The 17,507-nt window shown below is 31.8% G+C and overlaps 1 protein-coding gene across 1 annotated transcript in view; it reads left to right on the top strand.

Annotated features, from left to right (window-relative positions):
• The window catches only part of hh (hedgehog signaling protein), a 165,510-nt gene extending 152,311 nt beyond the window's left edge, over window positions 1-13,199 (top strand). The window contains exon 3 of the mRNA XM_085953042.1: window positions 12,294-13,199. Coding sequence (XP_085809168.1) covers window positions 12,294-12,907 — 614 coding nt within the window. The 3' untranslated portion in view covers window positions 12,908-13,199. The remainder of the gene's footprint in view (window positions 1-12,293) is intronic.
• The last annotated feature ends 4,308 nt before the right edge of the window (window positions 13,200-17,507 follow it).

Consider the following 17,507-nt stretch of genomic DNA (forward strand, 5'->3'; position numbering starts at 1 on the left):
CGTCAATTCTCTTCCTATTATGATACTTTGAAACAGTGATGTCCCGTGGGGGCAGGCAGGCCATCCGTTGCTTAGGGGCGTAAAATTAAGAAATGAATATACACATTTTAAAGCAGCGGCATTTTTTCATAGGTAAATCACAAGGCAGCCTCCAAACTTATCAGTGCCTCAGACCTCCACGTATCTAAAACCGTCGCTGTATGAGAGTAGGCTTCGTAGAAATGCTCCAATACTGACTAGATGGTAGGTACAGTAAAAACGAAACAATAATGCGGTCGGTCGATAGTGTGCGTGCGTATAGGGAGCCGTGATAAATGCCTGGCAGCCGATGACCGCGTATTCGTACGTATACGTACATATACAATCGACAAACCGCACCATTGGTTATTACTATACGTAATTATTTTAAGGGTTTAATTGCATTTGTCAGTTTAAGATGTCACCTAACAATTTTGGTATTGTAACGCCCAACTTTGCCTAGGGACGTCACTGCTCTGAAAGTCCAGGTTTCAACCTTGCCTACGAAACTTGAAAATATTTGCGTTTTAACAAATCGTTTTTAGTGGTTTTTGTGACGGGTGCGATTTTTCATAATATTATCTTGTTGAAGCCATTCATAGCATAGCTGGCATGGCCTATCCTTGGACATCGCAATTCTTTGCCAATCTTCCAAATATGTATTAAGTACCCAAGAATTTAAAAGTAAGAAGGGTTCAAATATTTGATTATTGTATATTAGTTTATTATCATTATTAGCAGTAAGTATCTTATAACAGTAATCTAGTTCTTCCCACGTAAATAATCAATTTAAACTTTACATAGTTCATTCCTTCCATTGTGATAACTTACTGATAACTGATTACTAATTTATCAACAGCGACAAATAAACTTCTAATCTTATATTTCTGAGAATCATATGTAACGTAAAGCATGACTACCTCTATAAATGTCTGGGTAGGTATCTACCTACTTAAGTAGATGCATAATATTGATTTCCAAAACGCGAGCGATGATTTAATATTATTTTTTAGGTACATTATTTAATAGTTACATTATAGACGTGTAATATTGTATATTGCAACCTTCAAATACACGAGTATTGAATGAGCGTCAGTGCATAAAACGAGAGCAGTTGTCAGAAAAAAGGAATGACGTATTCTTGGCACGTGTTTAAGTTTATCCCATATTATTCCATACTCAAGATCGGTTGCCTGTTACTCCACACCCATTAGGTATTTCAGTTCCCATCATTTCTGAGTTCCCTGGATACGTGACGGGGTGACGTAGTTAGATAGTAGTGGTTGAGTTGTGAGATGAGGTACGGGTTCATGTGGACGAAGTCGGTACACAATGTATTTTAAGTGAATTGTATTCCAGCGATATTGTGTGGACGTGACTATTATCAGTATTAGAATACATCATAGATATTAGATAGGTAGGTAAAGCTTTTTATTTAGATTAATAACAAATCTCTATTTGTCGTCGTCACCTTCAAGGAAAATTTAAAAAACTCTTTTTTTAGCAATATGTGTGCAGTTCAAATTCATATAAAATTCTACTTTTGAGTTTTTACATGAATAAAAATTCTGAAAAACAAATATCAAGTTTACTGCTCATGAGGAGTGTGTTTCATAATTAATTAAATATCGACCGTCTGATTCTAATATAATCATAACTCCCCTTTAAAGATTCGGGTTATAATTCATAAGCTACTGCGTCAGTCCATAAATAATCAGGTGGGCCTCAAATCAGTCACTTTTAATTTAAAGAATTCGGTGTTGTAGCTTTTGGAGTTATTTGACTTCACGTTTGATATTCACTGCCAATAAATCATAGCACAAAAAGGTAATAAGGATGATACGATGGAGCCAGTGTTTGTATAGTAATTCAATGTTTCTCAAACGTTTGTATCAGATCTAGAGTACACACTCATTAATAATTAATAATTCATGTTACAAAGTAAGTATTGAAAAAATGATGACGATAATATTGTAGAGCTGTGCTTGCTTTTTGTTATTCATATAAAATAAAGATACTATTAATCCACTCTCCTTATAAATAAAATTATATTGATCAACATTTCCAGGTGATGAGAAAGATTAGTGTTGACATACCTAGGTAGGTACCTACTATTGAATCAGATTTATCTTTTTAATTCTTACTTACATAGTGTGGTCTTAGCTACGTACTAAAAATGTGTTTAGTGTTAACTTTATACATAAATATTTAATTTGCGAACATTTTACGTAATACCGAAAGAACTACGTAAATTAGTGCACATTAAAATAAGTTTAAAATATAATATATTTTTTTTAATCACCGCAATAACAACGACATCTTGTTTATTTATGTAATTATCTAAAGATTTTGTAAGAAAATTGACAATACTATCTACCAGAAAATTTATTAATATGAAATCAGTGTGTCATTGCATTGAAAAAATAAAATACAATTCATGTTGTTTTTCACAGATACAGTTACAAACGTAATTAATGAAAGGTTATTAATTCATTGCAACTATTTTTTAAATTTCCACTTGAAAGTGAAATTAAAAAATCTGCCCCCTGAAAATAGTGCCACATAGTGCCTTTAGTTTGAGAGTCACTAATAAGTACCCACCCGAAGACTTAAGTCTGATGGATTGTTGGTTTTATTGACTGCTAATATACTCCGACGAAGAGTCGAGCCATCAGGCTCGCTCGACTCCAAGTGGGACGTTATAAATGTGTCGGCCGCCACAATAAGCGATATAATAAAAAATAAATATTTACAGCCTGTGAAAATAGACATATAATACGAATCGATTACGAATACAAATTGATATTATAAATGCATGAAAATTATTTTATCGACGTCGATTATGTCAGTCGTTATGGCCATATCTAGTTTTTTTTAATATACTTAAATGTATTTTTTTATTCAGTTTGTATTTTATGAAATATAGTGAAGCATCAAATCATACATAGCCTATTTGGTGACAATTAGGTAGTTATTAATACAACTAATTATTAGGTATTGTTATTTAAGTATTTTGTGACAATGAGTATGCCTATACATCAATTAATTAGTACTTATACATATTACAAAAATTAATAGACTTCCAAATTCAAATTTAAATTAAAATAAAAACGTATTTATTTACATAGAGTGAACGTTACAAATAAAAAATTCAATTGAAATTGAAACATTGTTAAAAAAACAAAGAATATATACAATATTAGTAAAATAATAAATAGGTTCAAAAATATGAAGTACGTCATGGAAGTACTAACGCCGAATGAGCAGTAGACCTTATTTTAAGAATTTATAAAAGAGCGTCCACTTAAAGTCCTAAATTAATCCTCACGTCGTTGGAATATATAAATATCTGTAACGATTTGTTTGAATACAGCCCAATTGGTATGACCAATAATTGCAGGTTAATTCTTCACCTTTGGAAAACAAACAACTGATCTTCAGGAACACACATGTCAATGAATGTCAGAGTTCACATTTTATACCGTGTATACTTTTAAATATTAGGTACCTCGAATGCATAGTAGTTTAGTAATTGCATCGGTAACTTAATCAGTAAAAGTCACCGCCAGAAATGCAATGGGCGTGGGTTCAATTCCCATTTGGTAGGTATATTTTCTGAAGTTGTTCCAAATGATGTATGTTAATAATTATTATATCTGCTTAATTGGTTATCGGAATACGTGACTACCTTTTAAGACTGTCTTTATCATGTCGTAAGTTACTTACAGATATATGTGGTATTATTCTTTTTAATAACATTTCCGGGTAAAATGAAATTACTTAGACGTTATTATTGAGTGCAAAATCAAAGGCCACCGCAATGGTGTTTATAGAAATCACTATCGCAGCTTTTGTTTAGTGTTAAGCTGAAAGCTCCCTCAAAGCCTTTCACCATTGTCTCCTTTATATCTATTCAAAACGACCACCACTCACCTGTATCGATTTTAATCCCATTTGTCATATATCCAGCACGCAATCACCTGTGAAATATCCTGTAATGGAAAATTCTAACTGTAATTGAAATACGATTATGTTAACTGAAGTCAATTGGATAATAGCTGGGTAGAGTGAATTTATTTTCAAAAGAAAATTTCATATGAATAACAAGATTAAAATACGCGTGATTAGATAACTAGAAGTCTATTGGTACGTAGGTAAGTTATATTTACTACCAAGCAGATTTCGTATATAATATAATTTAAATCTACAATATGCTACGAAGTTACAGTACCATAGATAATTACCTAAACAGTAGATTAGTAATAATGACGAAACAATAACAAAAACACTTAGAGAAATTGAGAAACCCCCGGTATGAGAAGCCAGTGTCTTACGCACTGCACTACGAGGGTCATCCCCTTCCATGTTTAGACTCAAATTGTAGGTATTTAAATTCATTTTAATAGGTAGATACTAGATACCTACATACCTACAATATTTCATTATTTTATTCTCGGTTATATCAAACAGAAAAATACGATAAAAATATGCGTAGAATACGCAACATTTCGTCAGCACTGCAGGCGAAAAAAAAACATTTTCACAGTTTATTATGGTTTCTCACAGAACAGATAGGTAATAAATAAAATTCCGATAGGCTATATGCCAATACAGGAAATTTTGACGCAGGGTTTTGAATGTGTGAGTGTTATATTTGTAGGTATGTATATATATGTTACATTACCTACTATTTTTACTAGATACGTAAATTAGTAGGTATGTATTATTCTTATTTATTTTTATCATCGTGGGGTGGTTTCAAAGTCAGTCAGTGCCTCGGGCCTCCAAGTCCCTCCTCCCGCCACTAGGTCATATTATCTCAATCTTCGAACGTTGCATCTTTTGATGGAGCGAAAAATAACGAATCCGTGAATTATTACTCACGCTGCAATAATTAATTTCGACATTCATAAATAAATTATTTATTAATGATTCAAAAAATGGGAAGATTCCGTAACAAGATGGAGGGCGTTTTAGCGAAAACGGCGCGGCGTTGTGGGAGGGGCACACTTGCGGCCGCCAAAAACTCACCTTTTTACAAATTAATAATTAATATTCAGCCTCTTCTCCCTACCTGCACTGTTATCAGATCTATCAAAGCGCCGTATTATTTTTTTTATTATTTTATACAAAATCAATTTATTTGGTGGTCTAGTCCAGTGGTCCCCAGCCTTTTTATCACCGTGGACCGGTCAACGTTTGATAATTTTACCGCGGCCCACTGAGGAGGGGGGGGGGGGGGTCGTTGATTGTTTATATTTTAGATTGTTTTGATTTAATAATTTTAATTTAATTGTATTTAAATATGCCTTCAAAATAAAATACAGTTACATCAAAAAATGAATATAAAGTGATTTAACATGTTATATAACTCACTTGAACGCATCAACGAGAACCCTGAGCTTGTTTCTTTGCAACGAGACGGTTCCATCTGGGGGTAATAGGAAACAATGACACCCGAAGTGTGTTGCTTATGTCCAGTTTATTCCGTTGTTTTGTTTTGGTTGCTGTCATTGTAGAAAACCCGCATCACACAGATAGAATGTCGGAAATGGCAATAGGGATTTGAGTGCTGTGGTGGCAATCTCCTTCCTTGGGTTCCTTGGCGGCCCGGTACCATTTGATCCATGGACCGGGGGTTGGGGACCACTGGTGTAGTCAAAGTATTTTCGAAGACGGTTTATTCAAGAATTTTAATTTTATTTGCCTGCGACTCGCTTCGCTTGCATATCGCCTCTTTTCTTCGAGAAGGGGGGGGGGGGGGGGTTCTGCCGATCAGGTCCTCAATCCAATTTTGTTAATAAAGAACTTTACAATTTTGCCAAGCTCTTCCGTCATACTCACCGCCAGGGTACCTTTCAATTCGTCGACATTCTCAAAGATATCCGCAATTCAATCAATATAACAATATTATATTCGTTTGTTAACACTACAACATGCCATGATGTTCAATTACATCAGTGTAGTGAAGCAGTATAGCAGTATTTATAAGTGAATCAATCACATGAATACCTACCTACGCTTTGAGTAAATCACATAAAAATATTGTGACCTCTCCAGGAATCGAATTCGGAGCCCCCGATGAGAAGCCTGACGTACTGGACTACGAATGTGAAGTGATAAGAATTTCAACTATCCGGCAAGTTAGTAATATAAGTGAAACAATCAAAAACACCCAGGGTATGCGAAAATCACATACTTAAATATAAAATAAATACTCCAATAGGTAGATACGTAATCAATCGACTTTATTAGCGGCTAGTGATTCTTGTTAGGAGTCTATGCACCTATAAGTAACAGAATAATACAGGTATATACATAGGTATTGAACAATTACATTGTTAACTAACTGATAAATGTAATACACGTAAGAAGCTTGGTAACTACAAAAAAAACCTAAAATAAAAAGCGTTTAACTACTTTTCCATTGAGTCCATTGTATTTACATAATGCCCTGTTCATTTACGAAGACACCTAAGTTATTCAAAGCCAAGAATTTTTCGGTTGTTTATCGCAAAATCAATAATATGTAAAGGTAAATTTTCAAACAACTTCAATACACCTAATACGCCGAAGAATGAAGGATCGAATATCTAAAGGGGAATTATCTTCTATTATAGATACATCGGAATTTTACATTTTGTATCCAATAGAATCATAAGAGGATGAGAATTCTCATAGAGGAAGTCTTATCACTATTCAGCCACAGTCACAAATAATAATATTATATAATATATATTTAAGCCTAAGAGTATTATGAGTACATTATATAGGTACCTATTATCTAATTTGGTAGGGGTATTTACTAGCCCCACTTCTTGGTCACAATGGATTAGTGAAGGCCAGATCGTTCATATCTTGTTCCACGGGTTTTATTATTGTTACTGAGTAAAATTCACATATTCTTTTTTACACTTGTAAGATTTAACTTACTTACAAATTATTTTAATACTACTAAATGACCAATCCTCGCAAAAAAACTGTCAAAATGCTTATATATAGCGGAAGTGACAATTTTGCTTCTTCTTAAGTCAGCCACCACCAGGCGATCTTTGCATAATCATCTGCTACCCAAAGTCGTCGTCTTCTGTAACATTTTTATTTGGATTATGATTTGGAGAATGCTGTACCTTTGTCCTGTCATAGTGTTAGCGAGGTACTGTAATTTTCTGGTTTTGATATACAGAACTTAACTATATAGCACTTATGGGTCCTTTCCCATTCATTTGATGACGTCAACTTTTGTCACACTAACAGTTTAACAGGATACGTCATTCATTCACATTTTGGAGGCCTACTTATTATATATTTATTATTTATAATATACTTGTAATACGTCAGCTAGGAACATTTACCGTATCCGTACTTTTAAGGTACCAACAGAGGACTATTGGCTATTATGCTCTCAACTTCTGGTCGCGGAATCTATTCTTACGCAGGTCAAATTCACGTTTTATTTATTTCCAATAACACGTCGTGAAGTGGTCAACCGATGTATTCTACCAGGGCTGTGTATAATGTATGAAACAAAATGCAAAAAATTAAAGGGGCATGGAAAGTCGCATGTTGGGCATAACGCGTAAAGACCATACAACACCAATGTATAATAAGGAGGTGGATGATAATACGCGAAGTGATAGAATCTAATAAGCGTGCACCCACAAGAACGTCAGACTGTTGCATATTATTAAGTATGTATCCCACACAGAAATACCGCGCTCAGTTTCCACATTCTTTACGGTGGAAAGGTTGACAGGTGAGCGGGGGGTCGAACGCTGAGTTCGGTGGTCCATGTATGCGCTCGCGATAAATGATAATGTCAATGCAGTCGTATAGTAACATGCATTCAGCAATGGATAGACCTCAGCTGATGATGATATTGTATATCAATAATTTATGCGATTTTTAATACTTTACATTGTAAGGCATCTCGTGACGCAACCACCTTCCGATTTGTTGGATAATAATTCATTGACTTTAGTATTACAAGTCATAAAGCTAAATTTATCGACGTTTTATGTAAAAACATAAAATGTGCGCCTGGGATTGAATCATAAATTTATTCGGTGTCATAAATACGCCGCGTCTCGGTTATCCGTGTCACATTAAAACAATGCTGTGTAAATAACCGTTTAACGGGACGATTATCGTGTCATTGCAAGAGATGTTTCTTACATATCCTGGAAAATTAACTATAAGGTATTCCTACATTATCTAAGTAGAGTGTGGAAACCAGAGAAAGGATAGACGAAAGGAAAATAATATAAGAATAGGTACATGCCAGCAGTCATGGCTACGAGTGACATTTGGAAATAGGTAAGCTATGGGGGTCAGAGTGCATAATATACTGACGGGACTTAAAAAGATAATAATAAATTAATGATATTGTAGAATAATTAATAGATGGTGTTAGGTTGTTTTTAAATTTAAAAAACAAACTAAACCATAAGAGAAAAAATAATAATGTATTTTTAAAAAAGTTTTTAAAATCAATTTTAGTGATTTCCTTATTTCGCCTACGATGGCCGAGCGGCTTAAGTGTCGGCTTATAGTGTCGTGGGTCCCAGATTAGAATACTGGGTCAGGCAAATACACATGTTGTTTTTCAATTTGGTCTTGTGTCTATTAGGTCTAGCAAGTGGCTACCATCCATTTCTCGTAAAAACAAAATTCTGTTGACACAAATCTCCACTCTGTGGAGGCCCATATGATCTTATTATGATCGGGCATGTTCAATATATATATATAATTTTTAATTGTTTGCTTGAAAGGCTGATTATAAAAAGCCTTCAAACTCTAATAGAATTTGCCGATTTATTGAGATAATTTGCAGGTAGATGTCATGGTATTATATACAAAGCATTATTACAGCCTTTGAACGCCTCTTATTTTAACAGTCTGGCTTTGAACGAACGAAATATATAACGTAGGTAGATATAATATTGCGACAACTATTACATTATATATTACAATAACGCATTTACGCCACTGTTATTCTAGTACCTTCTTATATTATGTGTATTGATTTTATTTAATATTTAAATCCCGGGATTAGAAAAAAACAATTGAAATTATGTTCAAAAGGTTTTATTGTGTCTGATACGAATACCTATCATATAAATGTATGCTTAGAAAAAATATCACATTCAATCACATTTTTTTGGTCTATGATTTAGGTAGTAAAAACTAAGTTTAATGAATTTGCACCTCGTAATAGTTTAATCTAAAACTAATCGCTGTTATTATTCTTCCTTATTTCGAGCGGAATAGCAAACTCTAGTAGGTATTCGGTTTCTTACTAAAATAATATTAAGTTTCTTAAATTAATAAGTCAATATTATTTTTTTGATTCCTTTTAAAATTTAGAGGAAGTGAAAAGCATTTCTATGGATTTGTGAAAGGTATTCCGTCTTAAAACAACAACCTGTCAAGCCTTGGAGACGGGATAACTGCCTACTCTCTTAAATACGATTAGTGAGGATTTACCTGTTGACAATTCTCACCCACGCAGATTAAAAGATTTATAAATCCTAAAGTCTCTGACATTATCTCTTATAATAGTCGACTACCAGTTGCAACTTTGTAAGCGTTTAAAAATAATTACAACGCTACCATGTTTGGATTTTGGACGTTTTAACACTGGCAGTTCCAATCTAGAAATCAATTTAGAAAGATTAGCAAAAATCTTCAACAATTTTTTGTCCTTTTCAAAAAGCCTTTTTGACTACTTTCCGTATACGAGCAAGCAGCTTTAAATTCCATACACAGGTGTTAATGAGGTTACAATATATTCGGTTAAAATTTGGGGGCGGTCCGGTACTCATAACCTTGAGATCCATACAATTCTTCAAAAATACTACCAAACTGTTTTAAATGATGCTGCCCATATTAAATCTTCAATAATAAATTCCTCATACGGTACTTATATTTTACATTACGGTATACTTTTCGAGATAATATAATTTAAATAGTATAGCGGAAGGAGGTTAGGGATACTGGTTGCAGATCGTGAGTGGAATCCCACTAATATTTATATACAAAACTCATAAGACAATAGATATCTAGAAACTTATTAACTTACAGAAGATAAGATAGATGAAGTAGACAACCACATGTATTTTAATTATCATTAATTATCACAAATAATTCTATCAGCTTTATTTTTATTACATCTGAGATTTAATGTTATGGTGTTGTCAACATTTATGTGTATGTATAGCATATTCGATTGATGTTTATTAAATAAAATAATAACAAGATAAAAAGAACTTTTTATATACGTTTTTAAATTTTCTGTTGGATCATAATAACTTGACTTGACTAGCTTAATCGATCAAAAAAAATTGTACTTGATAGAAATAATACTGAAATGTCATTTTGACATGTCATATTGATTTCTATAGCAACGCACGTATATATTAATAATTTAGTTGCTAGGACCCCAGACCCCTAGCTACATCAATAATGGTGTCGAAATAACTTTACATACAACACAGAATTAACTGAAAATGAATTCAATTCTACTTAAAGATGGCTAAAAGTATTAAAAAAATGCATTGGCATCGTGTTCTGATATATTCTAAAAGTTTCAAATGTCTAGCTAGTCGGGAAGTCAGTTAAAAATCGATTGAAGGATTTGTACCGGACAAAAAACCACCGGGCAAATAAGAATACGAGATAAGAAAAACCTTGTAAAAATGGTTGTATCACTACTCTAGAACTTTATTATTATGTTATTAGTTATATTATGATACGGGGCGAATACCAACAACTACCCACTTATCACTAATTATTATTGTACATGGTAAAACAGCGCATATTTTTCATATAATATGAAGGCAACTGTATAAATAAACTGTCCTTTATCAACGGTACCTATTTACTTCATAAGTGTATAAGTAAGATTTATAGAAACTACGTTAGTGATTAAAAAATCAACTTTATATCGAGACATGATTGCAAAAATAGATCGCAAATAAAATTTAAATGCAATAAAATGATAGGTGTGGATTAGAGGTGTTAACAACAGGCGAAAATTTATGACTTCCTTGATGTATGTAAATTTTCAATCTGTTCAAATTGTTATTATTGGCTATTGAACCTATCGATGACAAAACAGGTTACCAATAAAAATATTTCGTTTCATTTTGTATCTTATACATCCTACCATATTAAAGTCAGCCATATTAGGCTAAATAAACGTAATGAAGGCTATAAACAATTTATTAATTTATTAGTTTGCCGGTTACAATTAAAAGTGTGTTCATTGTTATTTCATTAAAATCAACTTGAAGTTAATCCGAGGATTGAGGAATATTTTATTCTATATTGGAATAGGCGGATACATACATAATTAAATTCATAATAATATATGGATGAGAAAATATTTAAAAAGAATGGTTCAACCTCAACCAGTCACGGTTTTATTTGAGGTACATGAAGCGCGCGCTTTGTTAGATCACAAAATTTTAAATACTACTACATAGTTTATTTGTCACAATCACCAAATAGACGTCTGGGGCAGGAACTAGCTTTCCCCTCCACCACCCATCACGTCTCAACATACAGTTTTATTGGACGACCTTTCCAAATTTCATCCGATATATGAGAATATGGGGATACTCCCAGAGCAAGGAAGTCTCATTAGACATCCCCCGTAAATACATCGTAGGTCTAAACGGCATACGCTGCTTATAACTGGCACAAGACGTGTGGATTCCCTCTCTGCTTGCCATCCATCAAGCTGATAAAACGCGCTAGATTTATATTGAGACTATCAGTGCCTCTCTACTCTCTAGTGCTGTTGTGATTTTGTGTTTATGACTGTAACTGTGGCTTTATCGCTTACACGCTACCGCCATACGAGACAACCTTTTTAGGCTTTGAAGAATGTCTCTATTACTGAATTTTTAATATCTAGCTATGGTCACATCACTGGGGCTAGATTTTTAGCTTTGCCTCCACACCTATATATAACTAATAGATTACGAAAAAATATGTAGGTACATGAAACTGATGCGTACGGATGTGGAAATGGTTACGCAAATTATTTAAATGCAATAAAACTAATTTTGTATGTAAAATAAAAAAAATATTTATTGGATTTACCAAACGTTGATTGGTTTAATTTCTATCATAGGGGGCCTTAAAATCATTCAGCGCCTAATATCTCCACATACCCGAATCTGCCACTAGAACGTGGTTATTTTAATTTCTTAAAAATCTTATAGAAGTTATTCTATGGTATTTATTAACCAAATTTTTTTGTGTTTCAGAGTCGTCGCAGGCAGCCCGTTCTGGTGGATGCTTCCCAGCCGCTAGTGTAGTCCGGCTCGAAGGCGGAATCCTGAAGCCAGTGTCCCAGCTCCAGCGCGGAGACAAGATCCTGGCGAGGGACACCAACACCAAGAAGCTCGTCTACAGCGAGGTGATCGCTTTCCTCGACCGAGACGAGACGGCTTCGCGTTGGTTCCTCAAAATCCGCATGGAAAACAACAGGACGGTCACTGCGACAGAGGCTCATCTCCTGATGAAAGAAGACGGAGAGCCGATATTCGCTGCCAGAGTCAAGCCAGGGGATTTCCTGCAAGTGCCAGACGAGCTGCATGGGATTGCTGTAGGGTCTCATGTTTTAAGTGTTGAACGTGTGTTAGAACATGGTGTTTATGCTCCGCTGACAAAAGCTGGAACTGTTGTCGTTGACGGAGCTGTAGCTTCATGTTACGCAGCCATTGATAGTCAGAGGCTAGCGCACTGGGCTTTAGGCCCACTTAGAGCGTGGCTTTGGATACATCCTAATTCAAAGCTAGTGGTTGGTGTTCATCCATATGTTAAATATTTACATACTTTTGCTAGGTATATTCTGCCTCAGAGTATGCTTTATGAGTGACATTGTTTTAGTTGGATTTTATTTTGTGATAGATACATTGTTTTTAATGACAGTGAGAGTTGGTTAGGTGTTGTGATGTTGTGTTGATCTCCTGAATAATAATGGTTTTGTCGCTGGTATCTAAAGCTATGAAGAATTAATATTTATATTATAAATAGGTAATGAATGTTTTTTTAGTAGGTACAAATAAGTACTTGGCACACTTAGATATATTGACCATTAGTGGGGTTTCACACCATACTGTGACATCTATGAAATAAGTATAGAATTATTAAATTAATTTTAATAACCCAAAAAAAAAAATTCTACAGATTATTAAAAAGATTGACTGACATATTGAAGAGATTTGTTATATTATATTTGTTCCGTATAATAAACTATACAAAATCTGTTTCTCTAATAGTTTTTGAACTTTTAACTATCTATTTCATAGATGTCGTCGATATATCCTTCATATCTTATACAGAAAGCTTTTTTAAATCGTCCATAAAATTATAAAAACAAAATGTTGGCTTATCTATCCAATATAATATTTACCCTCTTAAGCCTCTATTTTATGTCTATATTTCCGCCAGAAAGTATTGTATTTAAATCCATTATAAAAAAATACACATTGAAATTGACCAGTTCCTCAAAGTAACATAAATAAATCTTTCAATAATATGTGGATTCGAAGAATTAGTTTGTGATTTTAAAATTAATTTCTTATCTGCCAACGTTTTTTAATAAACAATAATTTTACAATTCTACTGAATCAGTATTATTTAAGATAGCTTCTTAAATATAGTTCATAATTTTAATGTTTTAACATAATAATATTATAGTTATTTCACTATAATATTATTATTACTACATTTGATACAGCGACATCTCCTTATTGGAGCACAAAGTTCAGTCGTAATTTTATTTACATAAAATAATTCGAGTAATTTAAGTAGGATTTTAAAATTGACAATTGACCGCATAAACATGTAAATTTTATTGTAAATGCCGCAGAAATAAATCAGAATGGCCAGTGATTTCAAGCTTATAATACAAATAGTAGATACTTAATAATAATAAAAAAAACAACTTTCATGAAAACCTGTTGAAACAATCAAATTACTTCAGTTGAGTAATAAACCAATGAACACTGTGGCCTTCAACTGTATTATATAATAATTTTAGTCTTCCCCGTTAAGTATTCTTATGCATATTCCTTGTGTTTTAGCAAACGCTTTAATTTTAATTGCTTATGTTATAAAAAAATATGACAAAATTAATATAAAAACATTTAAATTATTGTTATAGTATGTAAGAAAGTCTCTTTTTCATTTCATGTTATCAGCTATTAGACTAAACTTTTGAAATTTCCCGCAGAAGCATATTTCGTTTTCATTGAAATATCTAATTTTAATAAAAATATATTAATTTCTCAAGAAATCAATCAGGTTACCATGATTTCTCAATTTATATTGTGTTCAGTGTTTCATATTTGGAAATTCGAGGATAACCTAACCTAACATTTTATTCTATCCGTAAATAATGCAACTTTTAAAATTTAATTTTGATTCATCTTCTCAATCAATACTTATTTTTAGAACCGCTTTAATTTAATTTGTTTTATGTACACAGATTATCCCTTTTTATAACTGAAAGAAAATTTAAAAGTCAATAAAGAGTGTAATAGTTATCAGATACGTCAAGTAACAGAATTACAATAATTATATGCAAATTACATAAGTATTATAATTTACTGAAATCACTTACCTACCTCTGAAACAATGCAACTATAGAAAAAATTACAATTTGGTTCATAAAACAATATTAATAAAATTATAATCTACTTTTTCTCAATATTTACTTCACACAACTTCAATTGGATTTGATTACATATTATTGTTATAGTTTTCTGAACAAGTTAATTCACCAAGATATAGATAAAAAAGATTTGAAATTACAGTTTATAAAAATTATTCGTAAAAAGAGTAATATTAATTTGACAGTTCAACAAACGAATCATTTATTGTTTTCAGATAGGAACATAATATTTTCAGTAAATTTAATTGCATGTATCATAGATCCATCAATAGATGTCCCTGGTACACTTCCCATTATTTATTTTGCTTTATTGATATTATTATCTGTTTGATATATTATATATCATGGAAACATATTATTGGTCTTCATATTTTTTTTTTAAATCTTTATAATAATTAAACGTCATGGAAAATGCACAACTCAAAGTTACTGCAAACCTTTTCACAAATTAAAATGATTTGTGGATTGAAAATGTATCAAGTATTATTGACATAGTGAGCTTTGTATAAAATCTTATAACAGTTTTAATTTTGTATATTATTAGGTAATAAGTTTAGTTTAGATTACTGAATGCTGGTGATATTTAGGCTTAATTAAATGAAATAGCAAAACTTATTTTTAGAACGACGGGAAACATACAGATCACATTGAAAGATATACTAATTAAATTATGAATACCTAACTTGAAACTCTAACTCAAGAGCAGTGAAATGTTACATATTAAAACTATAATATTCCTACAATCACATAAACGGCACACTTTTTCACATTTCATATTAGGGGTCGTTCATAAATAACATCACACGATTTTCAGTATTGTTTAAAATCATCACACTTCATCACAAAATCTTTTTTCTTTTACGACACATTTTGGAACTCCCTCCGGTATGATCCTGACGGTATGAATGACATGATCAATTTCAGTATGTACTTATAGTGTTCTCACAGAACAGATAGACCTCCTCTCTCCCTTGAAGCGTGACATCATCGTGGACGACCTCTTATGTCACTTAATTAGCCTTACATAGTTACATTTTGTTTAAATTCTCATTTAAAACACAAAAAAATATTTGTATAATAATAATTCATAAATTCTGAACGTTACCATATTATTTTGCTTTGCTAATTCAAAATGTTTATAGAAATGTGTGATTGTTTCGTATGGGAAAATAGAAAATTATAGATTAATATTCGAAAGCTGTTTACGAATAACTTCTAGTTGTAACTGTACATATTAATTTATTTTTCTAATATTATTTACTTTATTGAAAAATATTTCTACAGTAAATTGAAATGTACAATAAAAAAATAATGATAATTTATTTATTTTAATGTTATTGTAATAACATGCTTTTAATAATAAATTTTCCTTGCTTTTTCATAATTATAACACAGTGGCATCTGGAAACTGAATTGGAATACTATTAAAATTCTCTTATGTCATTTTAGTCATCCTAGTAAAACAGTTGAAACATACATAGACCAGTGCCGGGCCCGTGTTGGGCATAACAAAAAAATACAAGTGAATGGTATAAATTTGCATGTTGCAACTTTAACTTAATTATCTATTCCACGAAATCCAAGTGAATGTTAAAATAATTATTAAGAGACATGCTAAACTTCACTTGTGATTATTTTAAAGTGACATTTCCCCAAGACACGTTTCATGGCTGTCATAATAATATCAACCTATAATTCACCACTGTAATGCTTTGTACAAATCTATACGCTGTATTTTAAATATTATTATAATTTAGCTTTGTTGTGAATAGGAACATATTAAATTATGCCATTTTACGTTTTAATTTCTACTTTTAATAAACATTCACAATAATTATCCTAATGTTACGCTTACGAATAATATAAACACAATTGACTGTTATTTTAAAAATTAATATTTAATATAATATTTGCTATTTATTAGAATAACCGCTATCAGTATAAAGCATTTAAAAAATATCATATGATTATGGTGAGAGAAATTATTAGTGCCAAACTGTTCTAACTATTTTACATACAAATAATTATGTGCCATTTTACTATTGTCGTAATAGTTTCATAACTATAAAAACTTTTACGTTTTTTCTATGTTGGTACACAATAACTATAATGACTTCATACCATTGTTTCAATAGTGTGTTTTTAATGCTTCTATATATTATTTATTAATATTTTTACTATTGGTACTGAAAGAATGTGGTGAAAATTTTAATCTCTTTTATATTCCTAGTAACTGTCATTTAAAAACAACTCAATTTTATTTTTAAAATACCAATTTCACTTCTACATATGTATAAGTTGATATACGTAGTTCACAAAAGTAAAACAACTTCTTTTAAATATTATACACATTAAATAGATATCTTCCAAAGATGTTTAACAAAACCTTTTTCGATAGAAATGGAGCCTAATATAATATTACGAAAATGAAGACCTATAATTTTCGCAGTATCACTGTGTTTACAAAAATGCATACAAAAAAACTACAGATGACTCCATTTATTCAACTTCTTTGTTAAATACGGACACATACAATGTGAACTTGATGAACATTTTTTTACTCTTATTAATATTTTAATCAGACATTCTAACGAAAAAACGTTATTTGTTATCAAAAATCATGTTTGAAATAAAATAATGTTTCTTTTTTAGTTTTATATAATTTATTACTAAAAACCTTTACTAAGGCTATCACACAGGTACTTAATGCAATATCAAGTCAAAATTGAACCACAATAGTCCATAGTAAGACACCTGTCATATGTCAATATGTTTTATTGTAAATATCATCCTACGAGAA

This window comes from Rhyacophila brunnea, unplaced genomic scaffold, assembly GCF_057557595.1.
Source record: "Rhyacophila brunnea isolate RB1 unplaced genomic scaffold, BYU_Rbru_1.0 scaffold_10, whole genome shotgun sequence".
NCBI classification, from domain to species: Eukaryota; Metazoa; Arthropoda; class Insecta; order Trichoptera; family Rhyacophilidae; genus Rhyacophila; species Rhyacophila brunnea.